The 19423-nt window shown below is 37.9% G+C and overlaps 1 protein-coding gene across 2 annotated transcripts in view; it reads left to right on the plus strand.

Moving 5' to 3' along the window:
• Positions 1 to 19423, plus strand: part of CNTNAP2 (contactin associated protein 2) — a 1157745-nt gene that overhangs the window by 767335 nt on the left and 370987 nt on the right. For both annotated transcript variants that reach the window (XM_037385402.1, XM_037385403.1), the window contains one exon: positions 10471 to 10590. In XM_037385402.1, the coding sequence (XP_037241299.1) occupies positions 10471 to 10590 (120 nt within the window). The remainder of the gene's footprint in view (positions 1 to 10470; positions 10591 to 19423) is intronic.

The following is a 19423-nucleotide window of genomic DNA, read 5'->3' on the forward strand; positions in this document are numbered from 1 at the left end:
ATCTGTGGTTTTGCTATGTGTAGCCACTCACAGGCATCCTGTATTAAAATAAGACTCCAGGTATTTCTGTAACTTTGACCTAATTTTACCAGCGTTGCATCCCTCACCTTGGCCCTTGTGTAAGTCACTGAGGTTTCCATTTGTGTATCTCTGTGCACTTCAGAATGCAACCAAGCAGTTGTATTGCACAGCTGGGGAGGTGTAAATCCAGGGCTGTATCTTGTCTCCTCTGTTCCATTGCCCTGGCAATACAAATTCAGTGGGACTGGGAGTAGAAATCATATTTTTCCTTTAGGGGTATGGATTTATTAAACTTACATTTTTATACCAACCTTCAAGCCTTTCATGTGGGAGGGAGGCATAGGAGGGAAGAAAGGGGCAAGATGATATTGGCAGTGTTCCTGTTGTTTCTCAGCTGGAGAAGATTCAAACAAGCTGCAGGCAGCTCTGAAGCTTTCTGTGGCTGGGACCAGTGTGAGATCAGCACAAGCGCGGTGAATATCTGACAGTTTCTTTGACCATCTTCCCTCTCAGGTGCCGTACCCAGTAATGCATTACAGCTATACAAATGTGCCAAACCATCCAGATTTCAAATGAAAGCCTGCCATACCTGGAGATGTTTGGCATGACTTCTACTTGTGTATCCTTGAATGACTTAGTTCTCAAAAGCAACTCGTTAAAAATTGATGTCTAATAATACTTCTTTCTTGTGATGTCTGTAGGCTGACACTTACAAGAATGCTAATTGCCTAATCTATGGCTTATAGTTTGAAATCACTGCTAAAATTGTTTAAAAATCCATCTTAGATCAGTCATTTTGATTTAAATTCATTTCTCTTTGCCCTGCCTCCCCCAGCCCAAAACAGAGAAAGAACGAAGTTGAGAAAGAAACGGAACCCCTTTTGGTTTTGCCATAAATGGGATGGTTTTCATCTGTATTCATAGCAAATACCGGGGTTGCAATGCTGTGTGGTAACTGAAATTACAGTTTTCACCCCCATGGCAGTAATTTTCTTTGTTATCCCAGTGGCAAATAAAGTCATGCTCTATTTCTTATCCTGATGGCAACCCAGAATTCTGCTTTCTTCCTTTGTTACCACAATGGTAATTGTCTTGTTTGTCACTGACATGGGTGAGCCTAGAGTCAACTTGACACAAAACTGGCAAATTTCCACATATCTTATTATTTTTATTTTTTTCTTCTTTTTTAATTTCATTTCTGTTTCTACAGGGCATATGTGAATATTGTACTAATAATGAGATTCCTTTATAAGTTCATTAGCCCACAGTAGGAGGCAGAGGGAAAGCATGAGGCAGATATAGCAGCTGGGAAGGTGGCGATCCATAATTTCGGAGCTTTAAGAAGGCTGAAGCTTAGATCAATGGCAGCAGGGAGAAGGCTTATGCTCAGGCACAAAGGAGTTTTGCTGTGTTGGAAAGTTTTAGTGGCATGACAGCCAATGCAGCAGTGGACAGAAATGTATGTTAGTCCATCTGTAAAGCACTACAATACCTTCTGTAGGTTTACCTTCCCAATTAATTAAAAGAAGTGTGTATGTGTGTATTTATATTATTTTTCATTTATATTGAATGCATATATTTATATATACTACATATACACAAAACTAAAGAATGATCTTTCTTTTGGAAGCTATTTTAAGGTTTTTGGGGTGCAGAGCAACTGAGGATTGGGAAGGGATCAGCTTAGGAGGGGTTAACCAATAGTGGAAGCAAACATTGAGGACAACTGCTGGTTTAATTTTGTGATTTTTTTTTTTTTTGTTTTAATTTAGCTTTGTAGAAGTGGGCTTTATTGCTGGCTTATTTATCTTGTAGTTCATTGCATAGGCTTCTGTGAATAAGGAAGACTATTTTGGGATGGATTAGTAGAAGCATAACTTGTGGGATGTGCAAATTAATACTGCTGTGCTGGGCATTGTCCATTTTCATATGCTGAGCTTCATGAGGAGATTGGAGAGTCCAGAGCAAAGCAAGAACAAGAATATAGCACCTAGAGAAAACAGCCTGTGGCCAGTATGAACAAACTTAACCTTTTTCATGTGGAGAAGGCATTTGTATTACCAATAGAGAAAAGATGGCTGCAAAGAGGAGTACAATAAGCTATTGTCCAAATTAATTGTGGGTAGAAAGAGAAATTGTGAGTTTAAGTTGCAGCAGAGCAGCTTCACAGTGTAGGGAGAGTGAGAGAAATACTGATGCTGAAGGACTGGTGGAGCTATAGGCTGTCCTGGCATGTTGAGGAATTTGTCATGGCAGATTTCAAACAGAAGTATGTCAAAAATGATACATGGATGTAATTGAGCTTTTTTGTGGAGGGGGATTAGATTATCATTGAAGTTCGTCCCAGCCATTTGATTCTGCCATTACACTAATTATGATCATGAAAAAGATTTTGCTTTTTTCCTGGCACTTAATGCTCCAAATATAATTTAAGCAATTGAACAACCTTTTTCCCAAATAATCTTGTAGAATGATGTAATACTTAATGTGGTGCTAAGAGTAGCAGAACTAAACCCTTAGGCTTAATTTAACTTGTAGTTGAACTGCCAGAAAGTGAAATAATAGTGCAGTGTGCGATAGACTCTTAGTAATCTCACGTGGCCATAGTGAAAGAATGAAGTTTTGACCTCTTAGAATTCACATGTTTGTCCTAGCCAATTGAGAGCAAACCCAGGGCCCCTACGATGATTGTATTCCAGAAAAAAACAATCAAATCACATTTTCACTCTGAAGGTGTGTGAAGATGCCAGGAGTTGTGCGTGCTTGTGCTTTTGTGACTGCAATGGCTCGGTTCAGCTTCTGGCTGTGGAGGTAACCCCGTCGTGGGGGAGAAGTAGTACTTGATGTTCTACAACTGGAAAAATGATTGGCAAAAGCATGTGCCATGTCATATGCAGCCATGATTTCTGGATTTGTTCATGGTACTTTCCAAGATTTACAAATTCTCTTATTTACAGTGAAAATTTCTAATTGCCTAATTGCATTTACATGTGAAAATTGCATTTTTACTGAGTGGATGTTTGTGTACAGCAACATTTCTTTAAACAGGAGAAAATAATGTTCTTGCAGATGCAACACAAGCACACCAATTATATTGCTCGCAGGGCTTCAGGGGTTTTAGTTTACTGTATATTTGGCTATACATAAAGCCAGTAACTGCAGGTTTTCTGAGTTCCATTGTCATTACTAATTAAGCAATATTGCACTGGCAAATGCATGTCATACTTGGTCACTTTTTTCTTGTTTTTTTCCCGAATACAAGTAATTTGGTTGTAACCAAATGTAGCATAAGTGAATCTAGAATTGTTATATTTCCTCAGAAAGAAATTTCTGGAATTTCTTTAGATCCATTTCCAAAACCAAACACCCAAAACAAAACAAAACCAAACAGACTTTCCCAAAGGAATTTTAAATCTCCAAGTGAATCTTTTTCTGTACACATCATACGTAAGATGCGCGTAATGCTGCAGCTCATCAAGAAACTCTGTTTCCTTCTAGGACATAAACCTTATTGCTGTTACTGATATATTCAGGCACGATTTCCAGGTGCCCTTAGACTGGGCACAGAATCGCAGCACTGTGGCTAGCAGAGTGTGCTGGCATCTCCCTGCTGCCCTGGCCTCTCGGGGTGAGCGCACGACAAGCAGCCACGGCTGCTGCTTCCTGGCTTGTGAAGGCTGGGAACCTGAAGGTCTGTACCTTATTTAGATACAGTGTTATCTTATTAGAACCCTATATTTATTTAAAGTGCTATTTCCTGTGCTTTTTCTCATTGAGGTAGCCTAATCCTACAGGGGCATCCTAGCTGCAAGTACCTGAAATGTAGCGGTGGGGCTTGCGGTGAGCAACTCTTGGCTGAAAATCCACTTTCTGGCCAGGCAGAAATTGATGTCTACAGAAGCCCACTGGGCATTTAGTTTGAAGAGCTCTTTGTGCTGTTGCAAGATGTTTTTCGCTAGTTAGGATTTTATTTTGTGATTCCTGCTACCACCTTCTTTTGCTCAGAGGAGGGTGCTATTTTCGCAAATATTTTGAAGATATTTTTAAATCATGAAGGATTATTGAAAAGTGGTCTTTGGACGTTTACAGGAACTGAAACAGGTGTTTTATTGTATTTTTAACATTAAGATAATTACATAATAGGCACAAATAGCAAGAAAAAGTCCTGAAACAAAAGTCCTGGTTACATGAGAATCTTCTCTCTGCAGGATGAGATTGTGTTTGATGATTTTAATGCTTTGAAGGTCTTTTTAGGTGAGTGTGCCCACATTTAGGTAAGTGGAAGTGTGTTGAAACAGTTCAAAACATTTTTAGGTATGTGTGCATTCTGTATCAGAATGGTGACGGTTTCTCCTTCAGCTTTAGTTTCCTCCCACTGTCACTGATTGATGAGTTGTTTTCAATGCTGCTGGTGGGTGGTTCTCCTCGATTTTTGAGTTGTAATTTATTTTAAGTTTCAGCTGTCACTGCTGAGGGCATTGGGAGCTTCTGTAAACTGGCAGAAAGGTGGAAGGGGAAAACCCAGGAATGTTCAGCAGAAGTTTCCAATGACATTGCTTTGCCAACAGAAAATGAATAAGGGTACCCTTAACCTTCGGAAAAGTGGCAAAAGCTACTCTGGAAAACGTCTCAAGCTCATGATAATCAAGATCATATTAAGTTATGGTTCTCCTAATGAGTAAAGACATTTTAGTTAAATTTTCGTCTCTTTTTGTAGGAAGGATAAGTACAGTAATAACAATTACAAACAGAAGAATTGTTTAGTAAGGAGTGTGTGTGTGCGTGCACACAAGAAACTGTGGAGGAATTTACATGCTAAAAATATACTTGTTATAACAGTGTTATATACATGTAGCTATGTTTTACTATAAATTGGATGTAACTTTGCAATGCAGAGCATTTTTGAGAGTGTGCATTACTACAGTATGGATTTCTAGCAATACTTCAATCTCATTGTCATATCTGAAAGTGTTACTTCACTTTTCAAATGTAAGATGTAAAAGTAAAAGCTTATTAACAGTTATTTTGTCTGATTTTAACAACGCTTGTGTACTTATTCTAAGTTTAACTATCACCAGGGACTCGAGTTTTTACTTTAGTTTACTTTTCCTGTTCTTAGGCATTATAAGGATGAGTTTCAAACTACAGAATTTTTACATCCAAACTTTAAAAGACTCACAGGTTTGTTCTGGCCATTGCAGCAATAGTCCTTTGGAATAACAAGAACTTTGAAGTAGTGTTGCATCAGGTTGGCTTTTTGTGGGGCTCTTAAAAAACTTTAATAGACATGAAGTAGTAGATCGAATCAGAGATCAAATCAGCAGCTTCATATGTTCTTACTGCCAGAATACAGATCTCAAATTCAGAAGGGTTTTTGTTCTCATGTGTGACTTGCTTTGAGTTATGGTGAGATTTCCAGTTCACTTAACCTGTTCTAAAAAAATTGTAACACACATTTCTCCACCATAAAGCACTGGAATGAATAAGGGTGGGGATATGTTTGTTGTAATATTGCACAGAAAGAAACTTGACAGAACAGAAACTTATGGTGTATATGTAGTTATATTAAAAAATATTTTAAACATTTTTGCTTTTTAGGTGATATATCTTGTAATAAATAAAAATAAACCCTTTCTTTTAAAATAAACTGCTGGTATGCCATTTCAGATGCAACTATTTATTGAGTAGGTTGGGGATTTTTTCTCCCTTTTCTGTTTCTTTCTGCTTTCAGCCCTTTTTCAGGGGCTCAAGAGTTGAAACCAGCTTGAATGACATAAACCCAAGCACCTCACAGTCTATTTAGCTTTCATTATTTTTCTGAAAAGTTGAAAGTGATGGAAAGGCATAGCTGGACTTCCTGTAGCTAATGCACTGCCTACTTTTGTCACCTCTACTGTTATTTAATTCCATCACATCCTGTGAATCTGCACCTTTCCTATGCCCCCGTAAAGCTGAGATTTACTCCTGCATTAGCAGCAGTTTGAAGGAATTTATCCCCTGCAGCAGCCATATTCACTGACAGAAACAATGTATTGTAAGACACTCGTGTCACGCAGTGCAGACTATCCTGCTAGGTCTTCTTTTTATAAAGATCTTTGCACTGTTTGTCAGCCCTAAAATTAAACCTGCCTTTTTTACATAGTGATGCAGGAGCTGTAGTTCTCCAAGATGCTACGGAAACTCTAAGGGAGCAGCATATAGGGTGACAGAGTTGCTAAATCCTTTTTGTCATTTAGCTCTTCTGCTTTCCAGAGATAGCCAGCAGCTGTGCCACCGGTGTGAGATAACTCTCTCCTGATCTTTATGCCACTCAGAAAGTAAAACAGGAGTGAGAACATCTGCTTCCTTCAATCAGTAAAGAGCCATTGAAATCTAAGAGAAGTTGACTTTTCCCAACTTCCGGCTGATAGTCTGAAGCTGGAAAAAGCTATTCTGTGAATTGGTTTTCTAAACTATTTGTTGTTCCTCAAATGTTTAAAATAGAGGATCCTAAAAAAATTGGAAATGTTCTCTTCCCCTGTCCATCAACATCTCCTCCTTGGAGTTCAGGTCAGCAGTCCTGGGGGTGGAAAAGAACCCGTGAAGAAATGCATGGATGAAAACAGTATTAAGGTCTGTGTGGCTACAAGGTTTTTACTCAGTCTGCTTCCCTAGTCAAACTTTTCTAAGAGAAACATTTCCCCTCATGCTATGCTCAAGCCCGTTGTTGTGAATATTAGCTTAGTCAATGGTGAACTTCAAAATGCATTCGTAGTTGCTGTTGTCAGCTCATTAAAATGGCTGGATTTTCTGCCTAGACTAATAAGCTTAAAGAAGCTTGATGTTTCACACCAAAAGTTGAAATGAGATTCTTTAATTATTATTTTTTAAATTTCTTTTTACTTCTTGTCAGAACACAGCCAAGCCTTTTCAGATTTTAGTGTGGAATGGATTTGGTGGTCTCAGTTTGATCTGTATTATTGAGGTGATTAAACTTTTAAAAGACTATAGTTTGTTGCTCTTTCTGATTTTCATTCTCATTGTACATGCTTTTTAGCTGGCTCTGAGACATAGGATCACTGTTCTGATCAGGTTTTCACCTCTTATTGCTTGTGGACAGTTTTTGATGCAATATAAAAGCATGTCAAGTTAAGAGTGAGGAAGCCATTTGCAAGGTGGGTTTCCCCCCTCCTTCTTCTCAAAAAGAATATAAGTAACGTTTGGGGAAAAAAAAAAAAATATCCAGACAGCTGGAAACAGCTTATTTTGTCATCAGGGCACATGTGAGTTTTAGCTTGGAAGATTTTGAAATTTAATACTCTCCTGAAGTCCCTTAAGAATATATATGCTGTGTGCTTGGACCAACTACCAAGAAAGCAAATACACTTTTTGGCATTTTTACTTCTGATGGCTTGAAAAGCAGAAATCTATTGTGCTTGTGCCTTCAGTTCTCGCTCTCTCTCTCTCTCTCTCCTATTCCCTGTATGTAGATATATGCAACCATTTCTCCTTATTTGCATAGACTTCATATCTGAATCTTGCATTTTTCTGACTTGTCCTCTCTTGGTTCGGTTAATTTTTTTTGCTTCTTTATTGTAACCTTTATCAATTTTCTAATTTAAGCTATTTTGATTCTGCCATGCTCTCTTCCTTGTTGTATTGTGTTCTTCTGTGTTTTAATGTACTCAGGTGGCTTCTAAAATGATGTTCCTTAAGTGTTTGCCCTTTCGTCTATTCTAGGTGTTCTTGGAGTTTCTTAATTTCTATTTTCACCTGTTCTTCTGTCTTACTAACAACCTTTTTGTGCAGCATTTCAAAAACCCATTTAAAAGAAGTACTGAATTATAGAATGATCCTGTATTGTCTTCCTTTCTACGTCATCTTCTACTTTGACATCTTGGTATAATGTCTTACTCTCCTCCCCTTCACAGTTGCCTTCTCTGCCTGGCACTTGCCACTTTTGTTCTGGTGTTTGCATTAGTGCCTACCCTTTGCCATCTGAAGTCAACAAAACGGTCTATTTCTGTCATCAAGCATATTCATACACCGCAACATGATAGTTTGCTGTTTCCTATTGCATCTTAATAACCAGTTATTCTATCAGTATACTAACTTCACTTACCCCTTTGCTGTGTTTCTGTGCACCTGTTAAGTGATTTGTATGTTAGTGTTCCTTGCACTAGAACCTACCCTTTCAGTTTTGTTTATTCCCTTGAAGGTCTTTAAGTATGACTTACATATGGATAAAACCTGCCAAAACCTATCACACACTCATAAAACCACTTTTCACAAGGTGAATTGATCTCTAATACCTCATTCTTTTGTCTTTATTTGAAGAATGATCTTAATTTCTGCATTTGGTGTTCAACATAATGTTGAAGCTTAACAAATGCTGAAATGTTCAAAAGCAGCCTTTTTTCAAAAGTCCCGTGTTGTAATACTAGTAACTACCTACCACTCACTCTATTTCTCCTGTTCCAGAAGAACAGAAGGAGTGGTGTATCTAAACCCTTTAGTTTCTGTAAAAATATTCAGCAGGGATAAATGAGTGTCTGATTAAACAGTGACTTGGTTTTGTCTTCCATATAATGCTCTTCAGTATTTTTTCCTGAATTGTAGTAGTATCTCTGTACAAAGATTGGCCTGCCTTTTTGAAAGGAGCAGACTTAGAGAAAAACGTCATATGGCCCTGTGGTGAAATCTGCATACTACAAAGACAAAACTTCCTTGGTTTTCTGTAAGGTTTAGAAACTGAAAACGCCAAACTTCTGGAAGATCATTAAACAGTCAGTATTTGTCATCCTCTTGACTTGACCTGGAATGAGTCTATTAATATTTGTGACTTTGTTTTACAATAACTATACATTAATGCAGTTGGTATTTTATGATTACATTTAGGTAGCATGTAGAGAGTTAGAGAAATACTTGAAGAAAATTGTTTATGAATTCCTTATGAAATCTGCATGAAGTGTCTGAAAACAGACACAGTCTCCTTGATAACGAGAAATTCTGTTGACTTTAGTTTGGGGAGAAAGGGGAAATTACTTGGAATATCTCACAATTTAATTAAAATGTCTACTTCTTGTATCAAATTAACTTTAGACGTTGTAACGAACACATAAAACTTTCCAGAAAAGTCTTTCTTTTTTAACATCAACAAGGTCTCTCTCTTTATACAGTAGAGCTAACAGTCTTTAGCTTTGTGTTTATGCCACGTCCAAATTGGAGACTTTTTCTTTTTTTAGCGTTGCTTTCCTTCCTGTGTCTTGATGGTTGGTTAGAGGCCTTTAAATGTGTGTGTGAGATCAGTCCGTCACTGCCAAAGCCCAGGGAAACATCTTGTCCTCGTTGGACTTTTGAAATAAACCCAAGGAGATAGATTGGAAGAATTGCCAACAAATTAGATGAATGTTTAGAGTGGATGTGAAGTCTGGTTAAACAAACATTTCATTTCTTTTAGTAGCTGATTGATTGATTCCAAACAAAAATGCTGTACCATCTGGTCCTTGGAAAACAAAGAAACGTTACACATTCCTTTTGAAAAAAATTGCATAGAAAAATACTTAACAGTTTTCTATAAAGACACACCAATTTATATAAATTACCAGTTTTACTTGTTCTATGCATAACATGATCTGATTTATTCATGTATACTACGTATAACTTTGTGATAGTCATACCTTTCACAGAAAATGGGGGGATTACTAGAAAAGCTCCTATCTACAATGCTTATTATTCTGTCTGAGCTATTCACCATAACAGAATTTGACAAGCGGTTTTATGACTTGAAATAGAAAGCAGTATAAAGAGGTCGAGGACAAATTGAAACAACTGCCCCGCCAAATCAATTAAACGTTTTGCAGTAAATATGGTGAAATTTTAGGCCTTTCTGGAACAGTATTAGTTACGTAGATATATAGAGTAACTGCAGAGCTGTGTAGAGACAGATATTACATGTAGTGAGAAATTCCACAATTTTGAAACCTGATGTTATTCTGGGTGGTAATAAAACCTAAAAATTTCTAAAATTTACAGAGAGAAAACTCATAAGCTTTTTGGTGTATCTCTTGAAAAGAGGGAAAACTAAAGGAAGAAAGTATGTTGCATTAATAGAAGTGTTTCCATTTATGATGTAAAACTTCAACCTGTGTATAAACAAAGTTCTGAACAAAAACATTGTCAAAAATGGTTTAAAGAGACTTGAAAAAGTCGGTTTGGTTGGTTGTCCCCCTGCACCCCCCAGCTCTGGCATTCCTCCACTTGCTAAAAAATTATGTGTCTCAAACTTCTAATCACTTCTGTATCTTTTGGAAAGATGCTTTGTTTCCTGTGAATGTCAGTCACATTATTGTAATCTCAAAGGTGTGGTTCTTGATGTATAAATAAAATGAATTTATTGTCATTATGGGTTTTTTGCTTCAGGATATGAGGCTATGAAGATACTTATTGCTGTGTTTTATTTCATTCCAGCTATTCATGAGCTCTCCTGTGAAGCATACAAACACTTGGGCAAAACTTCAAATTACTACTGGATAGATCCAGATGGCAGTGGGGCACTGGGGCCTTTGAAAGTTTACTGCAACATGACAGGTAACAGCATTGTGTTTGCTATTTTTTTTATTATTTTTTTTGTGTAGTTGGGAAAAAGTCTATTCATAATTTGTATTTCTTGGCAAAAGAAAAATAACTGCTAAGCGCTTTTCAAGAGAAGGGTCATCAAATTTGTAATCACCAGGCAGTATACTCTGAGCAAGGCAGTAGTTAATCCATTTCATAAACTTCTTGAATCACAGCTATTAATTAGCCTTAACAGGCCTTTGCATTCCCAGTGGTGCATAATTTTTAAAAAGAAAAAAAGTGTACATATATGGCTATTTACTAGAACTATTTTATATCAACATATTGATAGTTCAGTAATATCTGTGATTTATGAGGTACCGTATAAGGCAGCTTTTCAGAAATGTCAGACTTTTATTTCTGTGTAGGTGTCGTTGACTTTTACCACAGACAGGGAATAGAAATTATTTACAAGAGAAACAAAACATTTGATTTGTGTTAGGAGGACATACTTTGTTTAACTTCTGAGACCATATGTATAACTGCATTCACTTCTTTTGGTTTTGTTGTGTGGGGTTTTTCCTGCCTGTAACAGTAGTTCTGTATGGGTAACTTCCTATCTGGGCATTCTCGCAGCAGCTGTCCTTAAGTCATTTGCATTGGCGTGCTGTGGCAGAAAAATATGATAAAGAAAAAAGGGGGCAGTTTCTTGCACCAGGAGTGTATGATGTGTTTGGTTGGTTAATGCATGACAATTGTCTCGCCGCTTTTTCTGATATGAAATACTGGGTAGCTGATACAACAGACGCATCCCCTGCCTTTCCTCCATTATCTGCGTGTAAGTTTGAATTTCAGTCTGTTTTCATTTGAAATCTGGCATATGTCCGAGTCATCAGGCTTTAGCATCAGCAGGGTGACCCACGCTATCGTAAGTTGAAACAGTAACTCTGTCTCTGTAGAAATCTCAGTTGCTGAAGCTCATGTAGCTCTTCCTGGTGGAAGAAACCTGTACATGCCTGGACCTGTGGGGTGGGTTTTATCCAACTTGGATGGGAGAAATTAGGGGGGAGGGGGGAAGCTGACATGAAGGGGGATGCATGGCACGTGCAGCAGACCCCAGATCAAGTGCTCCTAGGTAGACAGCTTGTCTAGGCAGGAGAACAGCAAAATACCAGCTTTGTGTTGCCATTAATGTCTGCATTTGTCTAATAAAGCATACCTAAGAAGGAGCCTGATCCAAGCTCTGGGAGTGCCATCAGTCCTCCTGGGGCTGGAGAGGCAGGCCAGCCAGTCTGTTCGGAGATACGGCTGTAAAGGCAATCTTTCACATAAGTGGATCCTGACCCATTTAGGGCTTTTAAAATCATAACTAGCACCTTGAACTGTATCAGTAACTAATCAGGCAGGCACTGCAGGGAACAGTGCCAAGAATTGCTGATGTATTACAGCAATTTCTGCTATTCAGAAGAAGAACCGCTGTGTTCAGCACCTAGCTATGGCTTTTGGGTACTCTTCAAGGGTAACTTTGTAAATTAAAAATATACTACCCTAGTGGTGTCAGGCACAAAAAACGTGCACCTATCCAGTACTAGAGTATTGCTCATTCATGTTAAATATAAACATACAGCAGAAAGTCCTAGTAGCTTGTCCAACACTGGGGGAAAAAACAGATAAGAAAAGTAAAAGTAACCATTTCATTTTACTAATGTTTCTCATCTACAAAACAGTTTCCAGAGTAATAAAATGTGGCCTTCTCCTAACCAGTGCAAGGAGATCATAAACACTAGGATGGATGATTTAGTGCTCATTCCCTTCATTTGGATATGATGTGTGCTGTGGGAAAATGCAGTTTTCTGTTTTGACTGGATCATTCTCATCAGCAGGTCTTTCCTACAAGAAGGTGTTTTGCACTAATATCCATGTAACTATTTAAATTTTAAAAATAAGAACCAAAGAGAAGTATTTCTTCATTAAAATGCAAATGACTGGAAGAAATATGTGGAAGTCCATGGGAAGCAATTTTAATCTCTGCTTCTAAAACTCGAAGGCCACACTGATAATCGTTCCTGCATAGCTTAGTAAAGCACATCACCTATGTATGTACTCTGTAGTACCTATACATTGCAGCTGTTACAGCTTTCATTTTCTTTTAGTTAGTGGTTATCTTAAGCAGTGAAGACTGTGGAGGGCTAAGAGCAGGGGTCCTCAAGCTTTTTAAACAGGGGCCGGTGCATGGATGAAGTGGCAGGCAGTCATCTGCAGCTGCTTGGTTCTGCCCCCCCCCCCCCGGCGGGGGGTTCTCTAAATACCGGGGGCTGGATTGAGGACCCTGGGGGGGCTATATCTGGCCCACGGGCCATAGTTTGAGGACCCCTGGTTAAGAGCTATGTTTTTAAGAGATAATTCACAACATCCTAAACCTTTTTCTGAATTGATAGCATATTATCAGTAATATACATACTAGAAAAGGGACAGGGTGAGGTGGAGGGCTTCACTTTGCTTCATCAATAGCACATTTCTCAAGAACTCTGTAGCAATGATGCATTGCTCGTTCATGTTAAATATACATTCTCATATATGTATATACTTCTCATATAAATATACTTCTCATATAACAAAAGGCACTGTAGCATATTAGAACAAAAGCAGAATTTTCAAATTTTAGTATTGAAGTCGTGCAGGTTTATGGTATTACTAGCACTATATTTGAAACAAGAACTTAAATTAGCCGAATTACAATATTTTTTTTTCTTTGTGAACATGAAACTAAGTAACCTACAGATCTAGCCTTACTGAATAGTATATGGAGTGTAGTAAAATAAAAAAACCTCCACTTCTTTGTATGGCAGGATAGTGATATTTTATTTTAATAGCGACATCCTGTAGTTTCCCTCTCTAGCCTGAGAGACAAATCTAAGTGTTCCTATTAACCCATATGTTAAACAGACATCTTTGTATTAAATTACTACTCAAGATGCTAATAGACATTTTTAAATATGCTTGTTCCATTCAGGTAGAACTAGCAAGTAAGAACACCTTACTGACTAAAAAGGTAATATAAAATGTGACTTGTTAGTTTGGTTTCTAGAGAAAACAAGTCCACAAGGTTAGGGTTATTAGAAAAGCAGGCATCTATCTTCCTAAAACAAGGTGGCTTAACTGTTAATGTACTACTTTCATGCTTACTGTAGTGTATAGTTTTACGAGTACAAATGTTGGAGAGTAAACTGCACTCTCACTTGACAATAAACCTTCAGGGGCAAGGGAAGTATCCTGAAATGCCACTGAAATTGTATATTTAGAAATTGTATCTTTAGCCCTTGAAGGTACTGTAGCACAAATATTGAATCACAAATTTCATTATTTCATCATTATGTCAGCATTTCACCTACAGTGAAATAGTATAGTCAGAAAGTGTTAGGGTTCCTAAATGTGGCAAAAAGTTGTGTGTGGTTTTTTTTTTTTTTTTTTAAATGAAGAGAAAATTGTGGCTTAGTAGACTGCTCTCTGGGCATATTTCTGGGCATAGTCCTTATACATCTTTAGCGTGTCTTAATTTAATAAACTGGAGAATTTCATGATCAGTCCTGCCCTTCAGGGATGTCACTGTAGTAACTAAAAATTATTCTCATTTCTAAGTTGTCCTGGCAATTCAATAGTGCAGTCAAATTCAGAAATACGTATGTGCTTGTGCTCCCCACAGCAGTTCATGATCTCTACAAACTACGCTGTACTGTCAAAGAAACCCCGGAGCCCCCTCGTTCGCTTGTCCTTGTCTCCTCCAAATAAATATTGTACTCCCAGGGTTGTGTTTTGATAGTGAAGAGGAACCAAGCACTTACATTTTATGTCTTCATAGTGGAATTAAAATGCTTGAGATATCATGTTTAAGTACTTATTCCTGCTGGAGTAACACAGCTTTTCAAAACCTAGAGCACTGCAATAGGTGTTCAGCAGTTTTCCAAATACTTATCAGTAGGAACTATCTAAATTTTAGGAAGTTGTTTTTTTTTTTTTAATAAGAAAAACAGTATTGAAAATGTTTAGAGTTGGAAAGTTGCAACTTTTCAAATTAATGCACTTAGGGAAAATTATTGCTTGAAGCTGTGTTGTGGCATAATTTTTAACCATTAGACTGCTTTTCAGTTTAGCATAACTTGTGATCTTAGGCTGAAAGGGAACTCTTCCAAAGCTCTGTCATCTTCAGGCCAAGACCTTACTGTCTTTTAGAGGCAGATCTACAAAGCAGAGCTGGATTCTGCATTCCAGCAGATTTTTACAGAGATGGAGGGTTCCTATTTCAGTATCCAGATTAACGCCTTTCCTGTTGTCTCTTTAATTGTCATTAGAACAGTAGCTGCAGTGGAAGGAACTATCTTTTAAGAAGTTTGTGGGAAGATGTAAACTTGAGCATTTTACAGCTTCACCCCATGCTCATTGTGATATTTTGTATTTCTGAATCTTTAGGCTTGATTCAGTTTCCTCTGGCAGTTTTTATTTCAATCCCATTGAGAAAGACCAAAGAAATAAGTTAAAATTACTCCCTATTTTTTTCTATTTCTTTTTTTCCCCTCAGCCTGAGGAGGATGGGGGAAAGGCGTCAGATCAGTAAGTTTACCCTGATCTTGTGCATTTGTTCCGCAAAAATTTTCAGAGTGGAGGGTGAGGGATAAGCAGAGGAACAGTGCAGGGGCTGTAAAGGTTTGCTGCTTTATCCTGCTGGCTGTGTGGCAGGTCAGCAGGAGAGGCAGACCAGCGCTTCTGTTATTCCTCAAGGCTTATGCTGAGGGTGAGGAAATCATAGTCTTTCTGTTGTTTCTTCTACTTCGTCATTTAGTCTACTGATGCAAAGCAGAACTGGAAGGTTTCATAATCTATTTTACCAGAAGATACGTCGGTTAATTCTTTCTGTTGGTCCTGAAGTCATTACGCCTCTGTGATGTGGCTTTTATCTCATTTCAGGATCCAAATAGCTGCAAGCTTAATGTTAACATTTGAGTGGTACTTACGCTATCCCCCTTTCTAGTACAGTTCTTTTGCCTAAAGCTGCACATCTTCAAACGTTTTGAGAAATCATTATACATATTCACAGCCTGCCTCATTAAGGTCAAACATACAGGGTGGCTTCTCTAGCCACTCTCCCCCTTCCTCTGTTCTCTCTCCCTTCGCTTATTTTAACCGAAGTGGCACATGTAATAATTACTGCAATGACTTTGTGAGTAGACATTAAACAACCATAACTGTCATATCCTGTGATTTTTCTGTCTTCTTTTTGTAAATAGTGGGTCACTGGAGTGCTTTTTACTATGACATATGTAGAAACATATGGCATGAATATAAATGTGCCATCCATCACTCATACTGATGAAAAGTGCCCCAGCAGTGGTAAATGTTTAATTCTATTGCACATATCTGTATAATTAGTTTTTCAGATGAGACATTTTGCCTGATAACTGAACTTTCGAGGTACCAAAACTTTTATTCATACAGATATATTTAAGTGCATGTGAAACAAAATTGTGAGCAATTTAATTCAATAAATAAAAGTAAAGACCTCTTCTTTGTGTAGATCCTCCTGTTTGATAGAGAAAAGAATTAGTGTTTTTTTTTAGTTATTAACTCAAATAGAATAGGTTGGCATACGTTTGAAAGCAGTAAACAGAATTTTGTCGTTGGGCAATGGTTAGCTTTGCATGTAAACTAAAGTATAGAAACCTCACCCAGTGCAATCCCATTGCAGGCGGCTTCTAATACAGTATTGGAAGTCTGTTACCTAAAATACAGGAAGGAAAAATGGCTTCAGTGTTTCAAATATGGCATGTGACCTGAAGTTTTTATTTTTTTAACAGCATCTCTGACACACTTTTCCTTCAGTTGTAGAGCTTTGTTTTTAATGAGTCTGTCAGACACATTGGCAAATTAAAGCGGTTTTCAGAGGTAAAAAGAGGAACAAATAGTTAAGAAGGATTGAGACTGTTGTTTCAGAGTTGAGGGTGTGGGGGGAAGAGCAAAAGCACCAAGCCATTTAAGACACTGGTTTTGGCCAGTTGGCTTATCAAGGTAGATTCTCAGTATACAGAGGGGAGAAAAGATACTGAGGGATAAGGAAAATGCTAGTCATTGAAGAGTCAGGGGATCATGTCTGGAGAAGCATCTCTGATGGCAGACTTTCTTCCTAAGGCGAGTTCATCCATCTGGTGTTAGGGTAAAATAACAGACCCGTGAGAGTTCTGGAGACAGAGCAGTCTATGTTTATGTCTCAGCCTGCCAAGTAGGCTGAAACATCCTGCATCTCGGTTTTAGTTCATTGATTATCTTTCTCATCTGTTCTTATTTACAATGCATGCCCTTGGTATTCCAGGTTTCACTGGTACATCATTTGGTTTTGCATTCAGCTTTTTTATTATTTTTAATTTATGTCAAATTTGGCTTTCTTGCGAAAAGGATTTTTGTGGTACTTAACTGTATATCAACAAATTTGGCTAGTGCCTTTCCTCTCCATGCTGTGGAGCACAGTGCTGACTGTTGGTGAAGAGATGATCATGATTGTTTTTCCAGCTGGACGTAAACTTTCCACTCAGCCTCAATCAGTTCCCAGACTATAATCACCAGCCTTTCTCTGGGTTCATCTTGAGCTTGCTTTCTGGAATCCTTCTGAAATAAATCAGGATGGTTTTCTTTTTGTTTGTTTGGTTTTGCCACAGGTTAACACTGAAAAATGGTAGGCACTCCTGTGCTTGGCAGTTACTTGGATTATCTGGATGTGAGGGATGACAGAGTCTAGGCAGTGGCTGTGTTCTGTGACTGCATGTTGAGTTTGCCATATTGCCAGACTGTTAAGGATGGAAGAGGAAAGGACTATAGGCTACTCAGCTCTACTGGTAAAAGGACACGTGAGTCCCATGTGATTGTGAGATTGTTTTTTATTACTTCAGTGTTCAGAACTGAAAAATACACTGCCCCAGAAAAAGTCTCCACATAGACATGAAGGCTTTATTAATCTCAGGGCTCATTGTAATATAAAAAAGGTAGAATTTGTTGGGAAAACAGAGTATGAATCAACATCTAATGACTTCACTAAACAAAAACGTGTCCTAACAAAAATGTGGTGTCATAATGTCAGGGTTTGCAGTGAATAAAGTTGGAATTACATGATTCTAAATCATGTTAGAATATCTCTAGGTATTTTCTCCATTTGCCCTTGGGTGTGTAGGAAGTGAAAAGCTAGCCCAGCGTGCAACTGCAAAGAAAATATCTAAACCATAAAATAAGAAATAATTTGTGAAATCTGCCCCCAGGAGAAGGTTCTTGATTTGCTCTGTTCAGTAGAGGACAAACTTCATCATTGGCATCTAAGTTATCTTCTCAAGTTGCCAAGTAATAGAAACACTTCCTACTGTCTGAGTACTTTCATTTGTTTCTTTCCCTTCTCCTTTCCTGTCCCGCCTCTAACTGTGGAGTGTCATATAAGTGAATATAGGAATAAAAGTCTATATCATGTTGCCCTCTTAATGTATTCCAAGCCCTCATAACTGGAGCACGAGCATCACAGAACATCCGTATATTAGGGGCATAAGGCAACCGAATATGCACTGACCTCAAAGAATAAGAACAAATTAGCATTTGAGAGTGATAGTAGTTGAAAATAAAGCAGATTTTTTTTTTTTTTGGCAAATTATTTAGTCTAGGAGGAGGAAAAAATCCTGACATCATCTGCAATCAGAAAATATTCCTCATTTGTTGGAAATTGAGCTCTTTTGAGCCGAACAGAAATTAGAAAACAACAAATCTTTTTAGAACTCCTTGTGCATTGCAGGACGCAGCAAAACTGTATTTCAAGAAATATGTCTATAACTGGAGAAGAAAAAAGGGATGGAAATAGGATGATGAAGGGTACCATCTGCCTTAAAATGTTCCTGTGAATGTTAGAAGCAAGCATTTAGCTTTGGATTCAGTCCCCTACATATGGCCTACTGGAGATGTGAGGAACTCAACACAAGCTGCTCCAGGCCAGTAATATGCTTCAGTTATCCCTAGAAAATAGCTCCTGTAGAAAACATTATTGAAAGCCCAAACAAAGTCTGTGTTTTCTGTAAAACTTTTATTTCTGCTTTTGGTCACTTAATTGACTTAAGAATAGGCAGTTATTTTACATATGAAATAATAGGAAAAGTTTTTGGGTTTTTTAAAAAAAATTATTTTACTTGTATGGTAATATTTTCCATGGGGTTCTTCTGTTGTTTGGGTGGATAGTCATGTTGAGGGATGTATGTATGTTTCTGCCTATGCCCTACATCACTGGGAAAGCTTGTTTGTGCTTCTTTGGACTTTGAGAAGTAAGCTCAGTGATCCAGCTGTACTGTGTCAAAGCCTGGAAGATGCGAGTTAGTAGCTTCAGGTGGGGATTTCTAGTACACAGCAATACTTTCTCATATGTTTTTAAACAATACTTAAAAGAATGGCTTCTTAGCGAGTCCTGTTCAGAGCTGGTTGTTTCTAACTGCTAGTGCTGTCTTGTCTTGTTGACACAGTGAGACTAGGAAGAAAACCACTTACCTGTTCTAAGTATTCTTTCTCACGTCATTTTTTTTGAAACTCAAATCAATGTAACTAGAAGATCACAGAGCAGATTAGTTTAAAGGACACATTTAAAGTCCTGTTCGGATAGCAAATGGTGTATTAAGTTCACTTATTACTGAGATAATCAAGTGATTAAAAGATTACAGACACATTTAAAAAGGGAGAAGAGGGACACATTCCACTCTAGAATTCTCAACCAGTATTTAGGGTGCTGTGCCGCACACTGATGCGTAATTCTCTAAACTGATTTACCTAGAAGGGTAGGTTTGCTTTGTTGTCACTACTG

Source organism: Falco rusticolus, chromosome 4 (genome assembly GCF_015220075.1).
Source record: "Falco rusticolus isolate bFalRus1 chromosome 4, bFalRus1.pri, whole genome shotgun sequence".
Classification (NCBI taxonomy): Eukaryota; Metazoa; Chordata; class Aves; order Falconiformes; family Falconidae; genus Falco; species Falco rusticolus.